Source organism: Balaenoptera ricei, chromosome 14 (assembly GCF_028023285.1).
Source record: "Balaenoptera ricei isolate mBalRic1 chromosome 14, mBalRic1.hap2, whole genome shotgun sequence".
NCBI lineage: Eukaryota > Metazoa > Chordata > Mammalia > Artiodactyla > Balaenopteridae > Balaenoptera > Balaenoptera ricei.
This window is the reverse complement of record NC_082652.1, coordinates 76,783,210-76,805,506: the sequence shown is the minus strand read 5'-3', so window position 1 is coordinate 76,805,506 and position 22,297 is coordinate 76,783,210. Positions and strand designations below refer to the sequence as shown.

General features: G+C 44.5%; 1 protein-coding gene across 1 annotated transcript in view; it reads right to left on the bottom strand.

Annotated features, from left to right (window-relative positions):
* Positions 1 to 1,689: 1,689 nt before the first annotated feature.
* Positions 1,690 to 22,297, bottom strand: part of ST8SIA3 (ST8 alpha-N-acetyl-neuraminide alpha-2,8-sialyltransferase 3) — a 36,754-nt gene continuing 16,146 nt past the window's right edge. The window contains 6 exon segments of the mRNA XM_059893796.1: positions 1,690 to 1,972; positions 4,502 to 5,059; positions 7,479 to 7,598; positions 9,003 to 9,254; positions 9,256 to 9,474; positions 9,476 to 9,497. Coding sequence (XP_059749779.1) covers positions 1,690 to 1,972; positions 4,502 to 5,059; positions 7,479 to 7,598; positions 9,003 to 9,254; positions 9,256 to 9,474; positions 9,476 to 9,497 — 1,454 coding nt within the window.

Sequence of the window (22,297 nt, the reverse complement as noted above, 5' to 3'; positions counted from 1 at the left end):
TCCTTACTGAATTTGGCTTGATTTTAGGCGTGATGATACCTTCTCAAGGAGGGGCAGTGAGCTGATTACTGAACTATAGTAATTATTTGAAACAGTATTTGTAACATGACAAGCAATCTAGATGAAGATTTCTGGAAAAGAACAAGCTACCCCACCTAAATGTATTATAAATGTGCTTGACTGGCATTTGGAAAGAAGAAAGAAACTCTTATTAAAATTTAACATCAACTTGGCCAGGCTTTGGGCTGAACTGGAGGAACAAAGTGCTGCTCAGTGAAAAGCCAGGGACAAGAGTGATGTGATTTCTACTCCTAAGGCTGAAATGATGGAAAAGAGAACGGCTAGTGAATTCCTCTGCAGCAGGCCTATACATCTCCAATTCCAAGGGTTAATTTAGTACCAATCTTGCCACTACACAGTGGCTTTTCCTTTCGAAATGCTTAATTTGTAGGTGTATAGATCCAATTTCCGTGGCAAGAGGGAATATCTGGTGTCTACGATTGTCTTGAAGTTCTGGAGCAGTGCTGACGGACACAGTGATACTCAAGATGACCTCGCCTCAGTGCTATTCACATGGGGACCTGGCCAGCCTCAGAGCATCTAGTCTGCTTTAACCCTGCTGGTTCTCAGAGGCCCTAATCATAGTTACAACACTTTAGGGGATACGGGAGCCATAACAACTTCTAAGTATTCTCCTTCCTCTTCTTCCTTTTTCCTAGAAGTTCCAGGTTCTTAAGCTGACTCCTTGCCTCTATATTCTGAGAGAATTCCCAGCCCAGTGCTCGGGTTGGGACTGTGGGAGGCACTAAACCCAGGCTGCAATGCCCTGCAGATGTGGCAACAAAATGATCTGCCATAACAGCCCTCACGCCAAGAGATGAGATGCCGCCCATGACCTAGGCTTTTTTCGTGGTAGTGAAAGAGGCACTGTATTATACACGTCTCACCAGAGAGGAACCACACTGCTGTAGAATGACTTCACGGACTAGTGAGAACTTCATAAGAGGCATTTCTTATAAAAGTAATCATAAGGGGATCCCCATCATGATTTGCTCAGTTTGTCATGAAATATCAAAGTTACCCAGAGCCTTGAACATATCAATTACAGATGCAAGACATACAAGCAAAGCTATTTCAATAGGATTCCTAGCAAAAATATTAAACTCCACGGTGGGGGGGGTGGGTCAGGGGAGTGGTTGGGGGGGGTGTGGGGAGAGAGGGAGAGAGAGAGAGAGACAATATACGCAAGCCAGTCTTTTATGTTATCATTTTAAAGAGTCTGATCCCACCCAGGCAAAACTGAAATCCTGCTCAAATTGGCCAGAGGCCTCTGATTACGAGGACTGTATCTGAGCAAAGCTGCAGAAACTACAGCCCTAATCCTCATAAAAAATGGGAGGCAGTTTATTATTAAAATACAAACATGAAAATACTTCAGACCATTTCGTTAGCAGCATAGTTCCAGATGCAACATTCCCTTTATCAATCAAGTTTAAGTCAGGTGGCTTCCAAGCATCTGTCCTGCTAAGACCCTTAAAAGAGCAGCGCAAAAGGGGGAGAGAAGACATCTTTCCTTTTAAGTGGCAGACAATCCTTATAAGAAATTCTCTAGGGTTCTATTCTGTCGACTATTCAGTGTGAGTTGGGGCACTTTTAAATCAGCCATTTGGCACTTTCTGTTCGCAGTTCTTAGGCACAGCGTGACAGAGTCAGCTTGGTGAGCCCTTCCCCGTGCATTCGGTACAACAGCTGAAACTCAGCAGGCAGCTGGTGGGACTCCTGCCACTTGGTAGTAAATTTGGTTCCTTTTTTGTCATAGTAATGGTATGGAAGATCTTCCCTTGTGTTGGGGTCAAATCCAAAAGGCCAAAATCCATACAAGTGGATCTCTTCACATATTGCTGACGCAAGGGTGTACATAAGAATACCTGTGCTCAGCCGTTTGGGTGACAAATGTTTGTTTTTCCAGTACCTGTGGAACAATAAGTACAGGTGGATTCAGAGGCCAGTGTTGAAGGTTTTGGTCAGCTGGGTCACTGTGACTGGTTTGGGAAGTGAATTTATCCAGGTAACTTAACCAGTACTTGCTTTGAATCTGTCTTTTAGACCACAAAACACCTCAGGGCAGGACCGGCTACATAATTTGTGAGACCCCGTGCAAAATGAAAATGTGGGCCCTTACTTCAAAAATTATTGAGAATTTCAAGAGGGCAACAGCAGAGTATTAAACCAAGCGTCGGCCTTTCTAAGCGTGGGCTCGTGTGTTACTATAGAAGTCACACAGGTTTGAAGCCATCCCTGCTCTGGGTTGTCCTAAAGAGTGGTGTCTCTGACTCAGCGGTGATGCCGTAAAAGCCCGCCAGTGAGAATGACTGTGCTTCTCACACATAAAGGGCCCTTGGGCTGGGGAGGAGGTTGCTTAATCAAAGGGGGCCTCCTCTGTTAATTCCTTATCCAAACTTAGAGATGAAATCTGTCTTCTTGGGTTTGGAAAGATTGTAGGGCCTTATTTTTTTTCTACCCGCTCGTAAAAAAATCACATTCCCTCTTCCTTTGTCTTAACCAAATGCTCCCAAGCCCTTCTTTGGCGTGCCGGAACCTAAGAAAAGTATTTACACACTTTCTGAATTTTAAAAAAGGCTAAATTATGGTTGTTGTTCCTTCCATGTTTAGATAGTAATTTGAAGCCTTCCTACCTAAACTGCCAAATATCTGAGACTGCTGTGGAGTGTGTGTGTGTGTGTGTGTGTGTGTGCATGCACACACGTGTGCCTTTGTGACTGGCTGTGCAGGCAGAATCAAACTGTTCATGAATCAGGTTTCCATGGACTGTACTTCCTCCAAGTTTTCCCTGAACTAGCATGTTCAAGCCCGACCTGCTGAAAGGCTGGGGGCCAGGTGGGCCACACAGGCTGCTTCCTGAAGGTTCTGTCACATGCAGTTCCTGCTTCACTACCTGAAGGCTACACGTGGACATTTCCCTTCCAGGTGAAATTCAGAAGTTCAGTCTTTGTTTTAATATTCTTACCTAAGAAGTTAGAATGGCTTCTGATGTCTCTTTTAGTACAGCTATACTTACATAGAGCAAGAGGGGAGCAAAACGATGAGGTCAAAAGACCACAGGGCAGGTTGGCAGGAGGCCTGGCTTCTAATTCTGGTTCTGCCCATTTTGGGCAGTGACGTTGGGTAAATAACTCGTTCTTTGTACCTCAGTTAATGCATCTTTAAACTTAGGAGTTGGGTTATATTACCTCTTAAGAAGGTAACCATACATCCTGGGAAACTGGAACAGTCCCAGTTTTTGCCTATTGTCTTTGTTGTAATTCTTAATAGTGCCCTTTTTCTTTCAAAGAAAAGGTTCCAGTGTGGACTGTAAATTCTGGCATCACCCTACCTGTTAGATACATACCAGTTGATTACACGATAATTCCTCCTTATATGAAAGGTCAACTACACAGATCTTAAATTTGGAAGACTTTAGAGGACTACAGGTACACTACTATGTACCCATCTACCATGGGATAAAAATTTTACAATCCTTGTTTACCAGACCTCCTAGAACCCACTCTAACTTGCAGTAACATCTGGACAGTATGTTAGGACACTGGGGCTATTCTCATAGGGGAAATTAGAGTTGAGGCAATTTCCTCAGATTATTTAAAGAAAAAAATTCTGCAATTAATCTTGCTTTATAAAATGCCCTGCATTTTACAGATGCCTGCTCCCAATTCTGGCTGCTTATTAGAATCAGCTGGGGAGTTATTAAGACATACCAAGTGCCTGAGCCTCTCTCCTCCCCCACCAGACAAATTACATTAGAATCTCTTGAATTAGAGCCCAGGCAAGAGTATTTTTTAAATCTCTCCAAGTGATTCTAAGGTACAGCCAGAGTTAAGACTCATCGGACTAGACGAAAATATTGCATCCTGGTTAATCTGTCTTTCAAATTACAAGGGATAACGATGAGCTGATAAAATACTTTTCACGTGTTTTGGCACTCAAATCTCGAATTATAAAAGCAGATTATACAATTTTGATTTGTCTAGGTGGTTTTCTAATCTTGGACATCTAAAAAACACCCAAATATCAAATAAAAAGGAACATTTAAAGTCAATTGCATCTTTAAAAAAAGCAATTGATTTGTCCACTTTAGTCATTGGCATTATTGGGACACAGCTATCCATTAAAAGAAAATTATTGATTTGTGGTGATTTCCATGACTGCTTGTTAGGCTTACCACCAAGGAAGGGGACAGGGAATGGAGAGGAGAAGCTGATGAAACATCAGTCCCTCCATTTGACACTTGGTTACCAGCTGGGGTAGGAGACTGAACTTCTTACCTAGAATGATCCATTCATTCATTACAAAACATAAGCGTTCATTCTAAGGTACTAAGCTAACCGCAACAACTAACTAATCAGTTCGCTACCACCCCCAAGAGATTACAATATTGATTTGCCATCTGGTAGGGTATGAGTTAAAGGCAATAAAATATACACACCTGTTGACATGTTGCATTATATTTCCAGGCCAAGCCAGTTGGACCTTTAACTGACCTCTGTGTTCAACAAAAAAGTCAACTAGTGTCCTGGTAACAGTTGCTGAAGTGTGGAAAAAAAATGCAGGGATCCAAAGAATGGCCCCATCGAGCTTTTTTAAACTGAGAAAAAAGTTGTTACGGTCCTGAATGGTCAAAAGATTGTTGTAATATTTTTCCAGGATGCTGGGGTTGAAGGTGGTAAGGTTGGTTTTCCTTCCAACATCTCTTTGGAAAGCCTCCGTAGGGGCAAAATTGCAACGGAAAACAAAATCTGACTTATCTATTTGTTGTCCACACCGGCTCCCTGTCAGGATCCCACTATTTCCAACCACAGCACAAATATTATAATGCTTATTCACAATGGGTGACACATCTGGAAGCAGCGATCGGAAGTTATTGCTAATAGAGAAAACATATTTATGGCTGGAATAATCATAGTGCATCAGTTGTCCAATCCGAACACTATTCTTGGTCAAAGAAAAATTTTTTATTACATCGACATGCTGAAGAATTTCTTGCCTAAAATAAAAAGAAATTCATTAAATATATCCCATTCAAAAGAATTGATTTTCCATCTTATGTCTTATGCTATTTCATTTAGACAAGAACCGTAGGCACTGAACCCAAGAAAGATTATACATTCATAATTGAAGGAAGAACTGCTTCAGAATTTACAAACATGTGCTAGTCTCTCAAATTCTGGGTATAGTCCTTTGAAGCTTGTAAATGTTGTAATTTATGGTTTTTAGCTGCCAATTCTTTGGTTTTCTGCTCTACCTGAAAAGTGTATTTGATCAAGGGGGAGGCATAGGCCAAACTGTGTCAGAAAATACAGGGAGACAATTTACACAGGCCCCAAAGAGCTCACATTAATGCACAAACATTGGTGACTAAGAGTTTGTAACTAGGGACTACTTGTTTGCTATTGGACTGCAGCGTTCAAGGAATATCAAACATCACTGGTGTCCAAATAAGAGCCAAACAGATATGAGTCAGTATGATACTATCTATTATTAAAATATGAAAATGGTAATAGCAGTGGGTGTAGTTGACTAATAGAAATGAGATGATAATCTCATTAACGTCCTTTAAATAATGAAAAAGGAACATTTTTCTACTTGATTATATAGAAACCCATTTAAGTTAGAGAAACCTAATTCTTAGAAAAGGAAGCTATTGTAAATCCTGAAAATGTGTGTATATTCTAAGAATTCAGAGGATAAACAAGGCAAGGGTGATACTTAGCACTAATTTCTGGTTGCTTTCCTGTTGAGCATTAAGTGTAATTAAGCGTATCCTCTTAAAGTCTCTGCTATTTAAAATATTTAAGAGAGACCGGTCATATGTTACTCTGCTCGTAGGTTCTTCAGTTCTAAGAAACCATATTGAACCTCCTGTGTCTTTTGCCTAAAAAAAATAGCAGGAATGAAACTAAATGCTTTGCATATCATCATTTTACCTGGAATCTTAATTTTTAAAAATTACTTCATTTGACAAAATACAGAGAAACATAAACTGAAAGCTTTAAGCCAGAACTTCCAAAGTTACTAACAGTGTTCATTACAGACTGTTACAAAGGTAAAGTAAGTTTAAAGTGATACTGGGAAAGTTAATTAAACCTTACCTAAATGGATTAAAAGGAGGGATGTTTTGAGAAGGCAATATTGTTCTAACTGGTTATTTGGGTCACATGGCCTAGTGTGGGAAGAATATTTTTATTGAGTCAGAAACATGTTTGGGGAAAAGGTATACTGTATTCGACCCATGAAAATTTTCTGGGCTGTCTATAAAATTAATATTGGATTAAAACCACAAAAGTTAAAAAAAAACTTCAGAGTTTTAGAATTAATCAATTATTGTCATGGACTAACTTCTAATTAATGTTTAAAAAATTTTAATCATAATCATGTGACCGTGTGTCAACCTTTCATGTAAACATTTTCATGACACCATGGATAGCTACTGAATTTGTTTTAATTCCATCATTAGATTAAAATAAAAGAGTGCAATAACTAGAAATTCTATGACCAAAACACAACACCCTAAATAGAGTGGTAAAATAAGTATTTGTAAAATAAGTATTCATACCCCTAATGAATACACTAGATGGCTCACATTCCATTTAGCAGCATAATAATCCCACCAAAGAGGAAGGAGAAATGACTTATCTGTGATTCCTAAGAGTTGACCAGATATCACTGAGGAGAATAAATACGTTTGTATAAATCTCATCCTTCTTCCCCCACCTCCAAAACAAAACAAAACAAAACAAAACAAAAACCCACACACATAACACAAAAACTCCTTCATGTATAAATGAAGCTGCTACAAGACAATTAAGAACAATGTTGGGTAGCCTTTGCAATACGTTAAAAGCTATAAAAGTTTAATGAGAAGAAACAGGTAAAAAACCAAAACCATAAAATACCTGCATATATTTGGGCCGAGATTTTCACTAGTAATTTGTTAGGGATGAAGTGTAGTGTCTTCTGTGTTTCAGTGGGACAATACTTTTTTACTTTATTTAAAAAAAGTTTTTTCTAGTCGGGGAATGAAAATGCATTGGGTGGTATTTTTGTACTTAACTTTTTTTTTTTTTTTTTTTTTAAATAAATGGCTTTGGCAGTATTAGCCATAATGTTAACTATACATCATGGTGCTCAATTAAGCTCAAGTTAGGGAGGATACTGGAAATATCTTTTTTCCCTTCCATTCAAATTGGTGTTTTTGATGTTTTCTTTTTATGAGAGGGCACTACATATTTAAATTAAAAAAGATTACTAATCAGCCTTTGTTCAGTCAGGCCAAGAAGACAATGCAAATACACCTCGGGTTGGGGTGGGGGGGTAGATGTTTGTTGTTTTGTATTATTTCGTTTTGTTTTGTTTTTGAGCTCCAGAATTCAGAACACCTTTTGGATCTTTTCCCCCTATCCTACCTTTGATGTAAAAACGCTGTCCGATTAAATGTCCACTTAGGTCTGGCTTGGAGTTCATGAGTCAGAGAATGCGGAAAGGGCACAAAGGACGGATCTAGAAGCTTCAGCGCAAACTGTGACCTGGAGAGGAGTATGAGTACACAGACAAACGTGCTGGCCTCAGCCAGGGGAAGCCAAGGTAGCCATTAAAGTCCAGCCGGTTGGGAGCGGGGCGGGGATGGGGCGCGGCTGGAACACGTACTGGCTACGTCCCGCCCCAGAGCCCCTTCTCATCTGGTCCAGCTTCTGCTCCCCACACACACCCGGGAGGAAGGAAGAAAACGAGGGAAATCCGTCTCCATTGTCCATCCCTGCGGGGGCGGGAAAGACCATAAAATGGCCGTCTTGCGGAGAGCAGGGGCGGGAGCCCGGCGCTCTGCTGGAAGCTGATGCGCGGAGAGGACCAGGGAGTCAGCACCGCGGACAGCGGCCGCACCACGGCTCGCCCTACCCGCGCCGCCCCCGCGGTCCGGCCGGATTGATTTTTGTAGAAAGGGCCGATGAACCGGAGACCCAGGGGAAGGCTGGGGGTGGCTCCGTCCTTAACCTCTTGCTTCCCGAGCCTAGGTCTGGTTTCACTCCCTGTCCCCTGACTGGGGACCCCCCTGGAGGCGGCTGGCCAACTCCACTCCTCTGCCCAGGTGGGGCTTCTCTAGGTTTCGCGTTCTGGCCTGCCTTGGACCACAGGGTGCACTCTGTATTTGCTACCCGCCCCTCAGAGGCTCTGCCGGGGGAGCTCCTAGGGGGGCACACTGGGGCAGAGGCTCTCGACGAGCTGCGCCAAGCTTCGCCCGGAGCCTTCTCAGTCCAGCCTTGCGCCCGTTGGTGACTTGGAGCTGGGGCGAGGGTAGGCGGCCCTTAGGAGGCTCGCTTCCCGCAGAGGGCGGGGGAATTGCAGAAATCCCGGAAAGGCGGGTGGGGGGGGGGGCGATGGCGCGGTGTGCGGGGGAGGGAGGGAAGGATGGAGGTCGAATACCCCAGGGGCTTCAGGAGGACAGACCCGCGCATCATTTGATGGGGTGAAGGGTTGGGGAGAGGAAAGGAGGAGAGCGCAAGAGGAGTCCGGCGCCTGCGCCATTAAATCGCCCCGGACCGCCCGGAGCCCGGCCGTGGAGTCTGCGGACAAGGGCGCGGGGTAGGCACTCACCTAACGCATGTCCATCTCTCCATGCCCCTTCCCAAATACACACAAGGCCTCTCCCTCCACCATCATTCTCCTTAAACCCTCCCCCCATTTTTGAAATGGGGGAAGGGATGCCGAAGAAGAATTCGAGAACGCAATCACATTGATTAGGACAACGGCTTTTAGGGGCTTTGGGTTAAAAAAAAAGCACGGGAGGGGTGGTGGTGTAAGAATCAGAGAGAGGAATGGAAGGACCACGCAGTTTTCTTGCCCAAAGTGTCTCGGAGAAGGCAAAACACCCCCCTCTGACCTCCCGCCCCCATAAACCAGATACCTGAGGGCGCTCAGAGGCCCGCACTCACCGGAATCCCGCGTGGAACATGTACATTCGGGGCGCCCCCGGGTTGGCATACTTGGGAGTGGTGAAGATGTTCTCCTTTTTCAGGGACACGTAGCTGATGAGCGATAAAATCAGCAGGGCGACGCTGAGCATAACCAGCCCCAGCACACTGGCGACCCGGGCCATTTTGCAATTTCTCATCCCGGGCTGCGCTGGGATCAGGAAAAGCGGGGAAAGCGGTCCATTGAGCGGCCAGCAGCTCGCTGGCGTGTCAGTGTGTGTGAGTGTGTGTGTGTGAGTGTTCGCGCGCGCGTGTCAGCGTATGTGCCGGGGGGGTGGGGAGGGGGACCGGGCAGGGGAGCCGCGGAGGGCCAGGGCGTAGGGGCGGGCAGGAGCCCCGGAGAGAAGCCAGGCCCCCAAGGCAGGGGCGAGCGGGCCAGGAGGCTGAGCAGGAAGATGGAGGGTCTGCGCGGCGGCGTGGCGATGTAGCTGCGCGCCGTGCGTCTCCGACCGCCGGCTCAGGCTCCCCAGCGCGTTTCCAGCGAGGCTGCCGTCTCCTCTGCCGCCTGCAAGATAAATGTGATTGGAATAACGTTACAGTTCGATCTAAGCACAGGATTTAATTAATGAACTCTAATCTCCCAAATAACCGGGGGAGGGGCGGAAGAGGGAGGGATGAAGGGGAGGTGGCAGAGGGAGGGGAATTGAGGCTGGAAGGCTGCAGCCCACGTCAATGGCCTTCCCAGCTGAGGGTGCGGGCCAGGAGGTGGCTCTGGCCAGACAGACGCCCAAACTTAGTTCAGTGGACAGTTCATTACTTTATAAGTTAATCGTGGAATATAGAGATAAATAACTGGAGTTGCTGTCCTGGAGGATACACAACAGCTGGGTGCTTATGAGATGCAGGGAGAGTGGTTTTAGGAGTGGAGATTTAAGAGCTTCTCTCCTCACCACAGAGCACAGCCCCGGGGCCCCACGGATCAGCACCTGCCCCAGCAGCCCAGCAAGGAAGCCCTAAATAGCGGTTGGGCCTTGTGAGCGCTTCAAACCTCCTCGGAATCTTCCGTAATCTCTCCCGTATCTGCTTCCTGTGCCCAGCGCATACTGCGCTTCTCTCTAAAAGATGGGTGGTGCCTGGCAGAGTTGTAAGGTGAGCTGTGAGTGTGGAGGGCCTGGCTCCGCCTCCCTTTCCTCCCAGTGTCTGACTCCCAGCACCCTGCACGTGGGCAACCAGCATGCCCCGGAGGTAACCAGGACTGGAGCAGTTCCCTCTGATTAAACTCTCCATTGCCCACTTTTCTGACTCATCCCTGTGGCCAGGCCTTCAGGATGGGCCACTCAACTTTGCCCTGAAGCTTAGCTTAGCTTAGACCAGGAGCTGGGGCATCATAAACCTCTGTCCATTATAAATGCCCAGAACTCTCTTTTGGAGGAACTCAAGAACCAAGTAAGAGATGCTGCCTCCGAGGGTGGAAGGAAAGCTCACTGCCTAACACTCTGTGTTGCTGTTTCAATTTGTTTTAGCATATTCACATGTTATCTGTTTTAATATACATTGGAAATAAAAGTTAATTCATTTTCTGTCATGCTGTTGGATGCTCAGAAGGCAACCTACATGTTTCTTTAGCTCTGTCCTCTGCAAGTAACTTGTGACGTCTTCCCCCTAGCTTTACCCTTGGCCTGGTCCTGCCAGTAATGGTCAGTAAGCACTAAGGAAAGAAGCTGGAGGTGAGAAATCAGCTTCAGGAGCCTTTTCCAATAAAGCAAGTTGATGTTTTCCAAGGTGGCTATGATTTCTTTCTCTCCTGAACTTCTGGTTTTATGGGCTTTGGTGGACCTGATGTTATGGTCTGTCTGTGGGCTGTGAATTCTTCAAAGCGGTGAGCTCCTGGGCTGTAAGCTCCTGCAGATCCAGGGCCATGTCTTCTTCTGCCCTGTTTCCGCATACTCCCCGCATACTGTCTATGGAGAGGCAGGCTTAATAAGTGTTTGAGGACCTAATGGGCTGCCTATGAAACACGTCTGGTTGTGGAGAGCAGCACACAGATTGCAGCTGTCTTTTTCCAGTGGAACAGAGAGCTAGTAATTTTGCACCTACTCAAGATATTTTACATCAAAATCTAAAAATGTAGGTTAAGAGGACACAGTCCTTTCCCCATGGGACTTTTTAACTATGTAAAAATTTTAGAGAAGTCTTACATGTCTGCGCATGATGAGTACTTGAAGCATATTTTTTGAATAAATACTATTTTATTTTTTTTGAAAAAGAGCTCATATGAATATAGTGTAAAATGCCAAAGGGGATAAGATCTTATGAGAGCTGTCTGGGAATTACACAGATTGGAAAAACTCTTCTTGAACAAGAAGTAGGGGGACACACCATGGAGGCCAGAGTACTGGTTATAGCTCCAGGCTCTGAAGTCAGCAGACTGGACCTCAAACGCTGACTCTGTGACCTTGGATAAGTTGTCAGCATCTCTGTGCTTCAAGCTCCTTATCTACATAACTGAAATAAAAACCTTCCAGGATTTTGGGGAAAATTAAACAAGGCATGTAAAGTCCTAGGTACAGCTCCTGGCTTGTATTAAGCAGTTAATAAATATGAGCTAAACAGCTTGGGCAAGTTTTTAGTGTCTTTCTCTGACCCCATAAATATCCTGCTTCAGAACGCATAGAAAAGGATGTACTTGGTGAGGCATTTTCCTAACGGAAAATGACAAAGATCGAGAAGCTCTTTGGTTCTCTTACAGCATTACAGGCTTTCCTGGAACATATGATATGGACTCATTCTGCCTGGATTTAAAAATTGATGTAGTACTTACGCTTAGCACACCTCTGCGAACCCTCTAAAGAAAGTCCTACTAGGATAATTCCCATATTGCATATGGATCACTGAAGGTCATGTGATGTAAAGGAACCAAATTAGCCAGAAAATAAACAGGCACGCAGGAATCCTATGCCAGGCCTATAGGTGACAGTGGATTGCTCAGTAATTAGCAGAGGAAAAAATCTTGGGAATGCTGCTTCAAAGAGCAACTGCAGCTACTGAATATGATATTTTTCAGGCCTGGGATTATAGCTACTTAGTAAATTAAAAAATAGGGTACTTTTACAAAATATCACTTTTTCAGATTTCTTTGGAAATCAGACCTCTATAGTAGTTCAGGAGGGTAAATACAAGAAATACAGAAATGAAAGACTCCTTTGACTTAATATTTTCTAGGGGAGTTGTTATTTTTGGATACAAGTACTTTCCCACTTTTTGTTTGCAAAAAGTACCCACATTTTGCAAACATGGCTCTGTTGCCCTGTGTAGTTCCTCACCAACCCATGTGTAGCTCCTCACCAACCCATACCTACCAAGAATAATTTATAGGCACCACTTGGATGGGACAGCTGGGAGGGACGGTGTCTTTTGTTAGAAATGACATCATTCATTTATTTCTGTTTTCTTTCATCAATTCATTAAATCAAATGTGTTGGTTGTCAGACACTCTGATAGGCAGACTCAGGGGTTATAAAATTATTCTTGACCTCATAATGCTTATGGTCTTGTGAGGGGAGAGAGGAGTAAGCATTCTGGCAGTACTATGTGAAGAGCCCAACAATAAAGGATTGATGAGAGAACTGGGTTATAAACTCTGTCTGGAGAGGTTGGTGGTGGGGCTCTTCACAGAGGGCAACCTCTGAGCTGGATTTTAAATCATGAGTGGGGTTCATTAGGTAAAGAACTTTAAAAAGGATGTCCCAAGTAGAGGGAAAACAGGAGGCAGGGAAGATTATGGTGGGCTTGGGGAACAGCAAGGGTGTGAATTGACTGCCACAAAGAAGAGCCCACGAAGGCTCCCGATGAGATGCCGTATCTTCAGCAGTGCTCTTCAGAACCGTCCAAAGTTTGTAGAGAGGAACGGATCAATCTCATCTGAACCAAATGGGTGTAGGAGCAGCTGGAGTCAGGCCCACGGAGAGACGGAAACAGCGACTGCTCATGTGGACGTCAGCTGATGTGTCCAGCGGCCCGCCAGCCTGGTTTGTGCCTCAATTGATGAATGAAAAAAATTGACCATTTTCTGTTATGAAGCACTCTTGAATAAGGCATCATGGAGTTGACTTTTGGAAGGGCAAGTGACCCCTCCAGACGACAGTCCACTGGGAAACTCCCAAAGAGCAGTTTCCCAGTGGACTGTCCCCAAGCCACATGTGATGGAGTTCTTTCCGTACATTGTTGCCTGACTCCTTCATTTCTACTAGGTCTAACAGTGGCCACAGAGGAAAGATCTTGGGGTCCTCTGGATTTCTACCTCCTATTTCCCCACAGAAGATAAATACCTCATGAGTTCATAGGTGGGAAAAGCCATTGTGGTCAAAGAGAGCTTCATGAAAGCTCTCAGATGGAAATGAAACTAGAAAGATACATGGAAGTTTCCAGAGATGGAGATGGTAACAGGGGCAGGGCAGTCAGGGACAATGAGGCTGAAAAAAGATGCAGAGGCAGAAGAGAGAAAGGCGTGTTGGGGCCAGTGAATAAATAAGCCCCCTTGGAGTAAGGTGAAAACAGCCAACATGTATAGAGCACTTATTAAGTGCCAGGTGCTTTTTATACATTACCTGTAACCTTTGCACCAGTCTGGTGAGGAAGGTATAATTCTCCTCACTTTATAGCTGAAGAAACTGATGTTAAGGATTTGCTCAAGGTGAAACCTCTTTGACTTTAAAGCCCACCCTTTCCACTGCTGCATACTGCTTGTAAGCAGGTCCAGAGACAGACAGCTGGAAATGTGTGCAGGCCTGGGAAGTTTGAAAGCATCATTCTTTGACAGTAAGAACCAGTTAATGCTACTACCATTGAGGATGATGATGATTTGGTCATCTCACTTTTATTGCACACCTGCTATGTGTTGGGTATTATACTAGGCATTTTACATAACTAATCTCATTCAATCTCCGTTCCATCCCTCTGATGGTATAATGACTGCCGCCATTTCAAGAATGAGAAACTGAGGCTCAAAGAAGTTAAGCAACTTGCCAGGGTCACACAGCTAGTGGCTTTAATGTGTCCACTGGTATTCCAGGGCCAAGAGGAAGTGGGCTTTAAACCTTCTCCCTTGGTCATTGTGTCTCAGGGCTACTGAGGAAGAGGATGCATACTAGCCTCTTTAAAAAAGCCATTTAATCACAAGGGTTGGGGGGTGGGTGCGTGGCAACAAGGAAAAGACCACAGTGATACATCTGAAAGGCAGTGGCCTGCTCTGTGGCTGGGAGGAAACTGAGTAGGGCTGGAGCCTGGGCACAGGGGTGGGGGGGGGGGTGCCCAGCCATCCTGTGGGGACATTCAGGAGACAGCATCTTATTTTCATTGTATACTTTAGTGCCAGCACAGCACCCAACACTGCTGATGCCCGGTGTGGAAAGAAGGCAAGGAGCTTCTCTGCTCTATAGCATACCTGAGGTGCAGGTTAGGGAGAAGGTCAGTCTCCAGTACTGATTGTAGGGAAAGATCATTCACCTTGAATGGGATGCGCGAGTTGGCTTGCTTACTGAAGAGAACACGTTTAATTAAATACAAAATATAAAGCACAGGAGGTATGCACTGTGAACAGTGAAACGCCCTCCTACCCTTATCTCCCTAGAGACAGCTACTGTTGCCATCCAGAGATGCTCTGTGCATTCATAGGCATTTGAGTATGTATTAATTTTCATTTTATTTTATTCTTTTTAATATATATTTTTTTAAATTTATTTATTCATTTATCTATCGTTGGCTGCGTTGGGTCTTCATTGCGGTGTGCGGGCTTCTCATTGCGGTGGCTTCTCTTGTTGTGGAGCACGGACCCTAGGCACGCGGGCTTCAGTAGTTGTGGCTCGCAGGCTCAGCAGTTGTGGCTCGTGGGCTCTAGCGCTCAGGCTCAATAGTTGTGGCGCACGGGCTTAGTTGCTCTGCAGCAGGTGGACTCTTCTGGGACCAGGGATCAAACCCGTGTCCCCTGCATTGGCAGGCAGATTCTTAACCACTGCGCCACCAGGGAAGTCCCCTGTATTAATTTCTAAAACATAAATGCTGAGACCAGTTTGAAATGATTTTTGTTTCAAGGTTTTTATCTGTATCTTTTACAAAAGACATTTTGCATAAAATTTTAACACTTCAGATGTTTGCAATGATTACATTTTCCAGAAGCTGAGGAATTACTCATTTTGCGCCTACAGACTTCTCTTAAAACTCAGTGAAGCATCTCTATGTGAAAGGAATACAAGAACTTCAAATAGCCTTTTCTTCAATGAATAAATAAAATATATTTGGAAAGCCGTCTTAAGGCTTTTTGCGGTCCAATCCCTAGGAAATCGTTGGGAAGAGCTATTATGTTCAATTGTGTTAATCTCCTGGGTCCTTGCGTAGAATTTCGACTTTTCAAATGTTTGCAGCGATTACTTTTTCTAGAAGCTAAGGTATTATACTTGGAGAAGCTACTTGAAAAATAATCTTACAGTTAAGCTTTAAGCTATTCTTATGTCTATTATGTCTCTTTATCGCACTGACTGTGGGTACAGGAAATCACCCACGGCGAGAGCAGCCACAGTGACATTTCCTAGGTACCATCAGGGGAGATGTTTTTAAAAAAAATCTCATTTTAGCCTTCATCTTGAGTTTTTGGGCAGTTTTTTGTTCTTTGTGCTTCTGAAACTGTAATTGTCAACAACATATCTTTGAGAGCAGGGGGAAAAACACTTTTGTTTGTATATTATTATAACAAAAAGCGATAAAATTTCCATGTAATTTTAAAAAAAATGCACTACCACGTGCTGATTTATTGATGAGTACAGCTTCCACAGAGGAAATGGTAGGAATTGTTGAAGGATGGCCTGCTAAGTATCCCCTCCCCGGTCTGTGGACCCCCCTCTCCCGATTATAAGCACATGCCTCTAGCTGAGATTTCTCGTATTGTGTTCACAGGGAATTCACAGGAATAAGTGGTCACTGGGCTTCCCAATATTGAAAAACTCAGTCTCAGTAGGGCAGTGGGGAGACTGAGCTACATCATGTTATATACTATGGACCTCCACGTTCTGTGTCATGTTCACAGTAATGCTATATGATAGTATTTTATTCCTTGCCGTAGATAAGGGAAAAAGAGACTAAGGGGGATTAAATTACTTGGCCAAGTTCACAGCAGCTATTTTAAAAATGGGATTTTAATATAGGACTGAATGACTGCATAGTTATTCCTCTTTTCACCAAACCTGGTTGCCTTCCATGCCAGAAGCTTAGGGTCTATACACTGGGGCATGAAAGATGCTTCCTCAAAGTGAATATTTCTCATTTAAAAAGGAGCCAAGGATATAGTATCCACCTTGGCTTCTGTATCCCTTTCTCCTCATGGTCAGCTTTTTACAAGGATGGTTGAACATGAGGAAAGTGGCTTCTCAATGGATGAGATGATCGCTGTAAACTTGGGAAGAATCCTTTATATCTTTATTTCAACATTCTATTTTGCTCGGTAGTTTTACACGCAAAGACTCTAAGTCCTGTTGGAGGTGGGGTAAGATGAGGGAGTGTCTAGCTTTGGGTGTCTGTACTAGTGTTTGGAGGAGGGCAATTTTGATGCAAGCCTTTTTTGCAGGTAGAAGAGGTTGGGTGGAGACTTGCAGGCAGATGGAGAATGTAATGACCACCTTCTCCCTAACAGCAACCCGAGTAGAAGGAGCCAGGGCAGGCTCAGAGGCGAGAGGGAGGTACCTGATCTTCCCCAGCATCTCTCCGATGCTTACACCTGTTATCTGACACCTGGCTTAATTCCCGTGGAGGAGCTTTATTCTTGCTCTGAGTTCAAGCTGCTCATTAGAAAAAAGAAACTCAACCATTATGTATGCCATGTCCTTCACAAAGAATTGTATTGATCTTGTATTTTTCCCAAAGGAAAATATCCAACAAAAGTGAGTAGAAAAGAGAAAAAAAAAAAAGAGAAAAAAAAAAAAAGTGAGTAGAGAGCATGTTGTAATGCTATTTTTCTCATCTGTGATCATCTAGGATTATAGAAAGCCTCCCAATTGGACCTTAGTCACCATCAACAGGTACCACTGCTCACCTGGGGGCAGGTGCTACCTCAAGGGCAATCAGAGTGCGGAACGCTGAGAAGGTTGCTTCATTTCTTGGAGACCTGGCATGACATATATTACGTATGTAGGTATATCCAGGTATGACGTAGGCTCCAAGGCGGTTACTGAATTCTGCTGGTTTTGGCTTAGATTTTGGACAATCTTTCCCCATCTGCCGGGGGAATTAGGCTTTTCTGACCCTGCAGCATTGTCTGCACTCCCAGATGTCCCCCAGTCTGTTCTCAGCCTTCCCCATTCTCTATGACAATTAGGACTGACAACTAAATGGGGACCTTGTAACATCAAACTTACTTTTTAATCTTTACAGCAGCATCCTTCAACTCTTTAGTTTTATGTTGGATGGCTGTGTATTTAGCAATTTTAGGTAGGATTTGCAAAACTGTGGAAACTTCATCTATTATAGATCTGGTGTAAGGCTAGCTGTGAAAAAGTGAGGGTTGCAGACAGCATTAGACCTTTAGATAGTGGCTGTGAGCACTTATCAAAGGATGCTCTCTTTGTGAGCTCAGAGTGGAAAGGGATGCTTGTTCCACGTAGGTCTTTACGATTGATAATCACTATCTTTGGGGCAAAAAACTGACAACCATATAAATCCTACATTTTTATAGCACTTCAATCTTTTTTCAAAGTACTCTCACATCTATTATCCCATCTTGACCTCCCCAGGAAACTGTGAGCTGGGCACAGCAAGTATTTCTATCCTGATTTCATAGATAAGACACAAGGAGGTTAAATCCCACAGCAAGGCAGAAGGAGACGGAGACTAAACATCCATGTCTGATGTTAAGACTGCTAGTCTCTCCACACAAAAAACCCTCTCCTTTTCTATTCTCTGCAATCTAGCCTCTACTGTTGAAATCACTTTATTTAGAGCAGTGTTTCTCAACTCGCCCTGCACATTTAAGTCACCTGAGCAGCCATTAATACCAATGCCCAGACCACATCCCAAACCAGTTGCATTAGGATCTTGGCAGTAGCTCCCAGGCATCTGTATGTTTTAAGGCGCCTCAGGTGATTCTGATGCACAGTGAGGACCAAAAACCATTGCTAGAAGCTGCCCAGTGGCAACCCTCCTGTCAAATTCAGTGGCTTTTCCTTCACTACTAGCCGGGAGCCAATGGATGTTAATTTCTTCTTTAAACTCACTCCTCCTTCCATAAATGACATTCTCTCGGTTCCCCGTTCTTCTCTGAGGGCGCCCTCCCAGTCTTATTTCTTCTTCACCATCTTTATTTTGTCTTCCCAAATTACATGACTTCAACCTCTCTCTTTTCTCTGCATGGTCACACAGGATACAGGGAATAGTGTGAGGGGTTGTGCAAAGGGTCACTTATTTTCAAGGGCTTAAACATTAGAAAGCAAGCCAGACAAGAGCAGAGGCCTCATTCTCATCACTGCTGCAGCTCTAGAACTTAGGACAGTTCTAGAACCTAGGACAGACACATGCTCAATAACTGGATGATCATCTACTTGACTGTGTCTCGTATCTGTGTATACAGTCCTGACCTGCATTCCAGTCTTGTCCCTCTAATGCCATCTCTTGGATGTGCCATCTTCTTCAACCTAACTTGTTCGAAACCCAACACATCATCTTCTTTCCCCCTACAAACTAGTTCTTTTAAATGTTTCCCAACCATTTCACCACTCCCAAGGGCCTCATCCTTTTCATCCTGTAAATCAGCCTTGAATCTTCTTCCTCCTTTACCTAGGCTTACATCATGATCTCCCCATTTGTCTGACACTGCCCTGCCCGTGGCTCTGGTAGGGAAGCAGTTTGAGGCTGTGCTCTGGGCACTAACTGGAGCAGAAGTGGGTCCACCCATCCACTGGCTGGTTGCCCACACGGTGACCAGGGAGAAAGGCTCTCAGTTCCCTTGGAACGTGGAGGGAGAACATGGGGAACATTGACTGGAAGAGATTGAGGAACTACCAGAGTGACTTTGGGAGCCAACATGCTTGGACACTGAATGGCTTTCTAGGTTTGGTTCTATGTCCTGTGAATCCTTTATAGACATTCCATTTTCTTAAGATCTGCTGGCATGAACTTCTGTTCTGGTAATACCCATAATCAATTATATCAGTGTTCGTGGTAGTATTTCTTCCTTTGAAAATTGTATGTTTTTTTCAATTTGCCTCTTCCTTTCTTTTTGTACCACCTAACCAAATTCCTAACCATCTCCTACCTGAACCAGGTAATCACTTTCTAGCAGGTGTACTTGAACCTTCTTATCTCCTTCAACTCATCTTATTTGCTGTCCTTTCTGCCTAGACTTCCTATTTCAGTTTAAACACATGGGGAGCTCATGCTTGTCCCTTTGGAAATCTTTCTCAAGATTAAGGAGAACGAATAGTCCAGGGATTAAGTAAAAGAATGGGTCTGGAATCAGCCTGCCCGGACTTGAATCCAGAGACCAGTTAACTAACTTGGTGACCTGGGAAAAGCTATTTAACTTCTCCATGCCTCAGTCTCCTCACCTCAAATGGGAAAGAGTGGTACATATGTCATAGGGCTATTGAAGGGATTAAATGAGTTAATTATGTAATGCACCAAGCTCTGTGCTGGGCATACAGTAAATATCAAGATATCTTGGCTTTGTTATTGGCATCTCCTCTGAGAAAGCAACCCCAGTTTCCTGTTCATTCCCCACTCTCTACCAAAGAGTTAGAATTAGGCATTTGTTTTCTCTGTTCTCATCAGTGATATATTTTCCCATTATTTTATAGGCTAGCAACCTTTTGCATTCTGCATTTCACAATGGTCATTACATTGAAATTTGGCTAACTGTGCACCTTCTACCTAATACCTCAGAATGGCGTGAGATTCTTGGCTGGTACCTGGAATAGGCACTTTGGCAAACTCCCCAACCTTCATCTCCTGCTCAAGAACAATTCTCAATGAGTCTAATCTCACTATGGTGATTTTATTCTCTTGCCACATTTGGCTTTGCTCTGGCCAATGGGACATGAAAGGAAGTGTCTGGGAGAGTTTCTGAGAAAGATTACCTCTGTTTTAAAATGAGACCTGAGGGAAAAGCAGTCACTCTTCTTCTCCTGGACATTGTCATGTTTGTCATGAGGTTTGGAATGGTGGCAGCCACCTTGTGACCATGAGGGGAGATAGCTGAGGACAAATCTAACACTGGGGATGATAAGGTAGAAAGTCAGAAGGAACCGGGTCCTTGAGGATATTGCAGGGAATTGATTTAACTGATCTTGCAGCTTCCCTTTACCAGGACCTCTAGCTATATGTGAAAATAAATCTTCTTTACTGTTTAAACCAGTTGAGTCTGGGTTTAATTTGACCAAAGGCATCTTAACTGACATAATGCCATGCCACATTGTTTAAACTCTGATGTTTATTTTTTTTAAAAATCTGGTCCCTCCTCTGATGTCCCTGGGACCTCCTAAAGAGAGACTTTTGAAGTCTTAAAGAGAGGCAGTAGTGCTAGATGAGACCAGTATTTCATTACCCATGGGAAGAGATGAAGGAAAGACCGAAAGAGAGAAAGGAAAATAAAGGGGAGTGGGGAGAAGAGAGTGAGGTGGCACTGCACAGCTCCCTGCCCCCACCCAACCTATGTGAAGGACAAAAGGTCCCCAGAGTTTCTTATAAGGACCCCCAGGGGCATAGCCCAACACCTCCCCTACATGTGGACTCAGCTCTTCCTTTCTGGCTAGCCAGCTCTCGTCAGTAACCTGCCAAAATAACATAAAGCGTCAGGTTAATTTCCCACTTACTTTCACTTAAAGAATTTTATGCTCCTAATACATTCCTCCAAAGCAGGCCTTTGAGCTCATCTGAATAGCAGGCCTTTACCCACTCTTTATTTAATGAGAACATACTGTGTGCCCAAGTTCCGTGCTCTGGGGATCTAGTGGCGAACGACACGCACAAGGTCCCACTCTCATGGTGCTAATACTGTGAGAGTATATGGTGCTAAGTGCGATGTAGAAACTGTAAGAGGAGATGTGATAAAGGGTGTGAGTTTAAGCTGAGGCCTAGAGGAGAGCAAAGAGCCAGCCAGGCATTCCAGGAATAAGGAACAGCAAGTGCAATGGGCCAGGGGTCAGACGTAGCTTGGCTTGTTTGTGGAACAGAAAGGTTGGTGTGGTTGGGAACATGGTGAGGGTGAGGTTGGCACCAGATCCGTAGGGCCCTGTAGTGTGTGGAGTTGGACTTTATCCTGGGTGCAAGGGGAAGCCCTTGGGTGGTCTTAGCAGTGGAGCAGCAGAATTAGATTTATCATTTTGGAAGCCATTCCTGATACCATGTGAGGAATAGTTAACAGGACAGGGACAGGGGTTGAAGCAGGGAGAACGGTTGGGAGCCCAGCACAGTGGTCCAGAGGAGAAGAGGATGGGTGATGAGAGGACTGGGGTTCCTGCCTTCACAGGGCTCATTGTCTGGTTGGGGACGTAGATAAACAAACCTTCTGATAGAATACGTGCTGCAATAGGAAAGCTTACAACCCGGCATCCTGTTGTTCCTCTATTACGCCTCCCGGTTCTGTGGGGACCTGGTTTGCAGGGGACCTAGTCTGGCAAGAGGCCCAGGGGCTGAGCAACTGGAAAGCAAGTTTCTCCTTCTAGTAGGGAGGGAAAGAACTCAGCTTCATCAAGCATGTGTGAGGCACATCTTGTGCTTTTTGATGTGCACATGCCTTGACTTTCAAGTGAGATTTTAGGTCTTTTGCAGTAAGTGATGCTTTTTACTTTTTGTAACCTAAGTGGAAGCTGGTATGTGCTAACCGTTCAATAAATACTAGTCAGTGTTTGTCAATGATTCCTGCACTCAGTCGAGAGATGATAAGAGAGTCTGGACCTTACTGGAAAAGGAACTCAGTCAAGGTCCCAGGAGGAAACAGTAGATAAAACCAAACGAGGCATTTGAAGATAGTTTAATAAAGGTGTGGGCGGGGATTAGGGAGACCAGTAAGGGATGGTGAAGCACCACAGGGCTAAGGACTGTGGGGAGCTCTTACTCCCCTCCTGAAGGGCAGGAGAGCAAGGGGCCACCAGAGTCTAGAGAGGGTGGCTGATGAGGAAGCCAAGCTGCAGGAGCTGTGGCCTCCAGTAGCCAACTCATGGCAAACAACTGCCCGACTTCATGCTATGTCCAGTCTCTGGTCTCCAGCTGGGGTCTTGCATTAGCTGGACCTAAAGCCAGAAGGCAAGTAAACCCACTGATGCAGTCCAGGTCCAGGC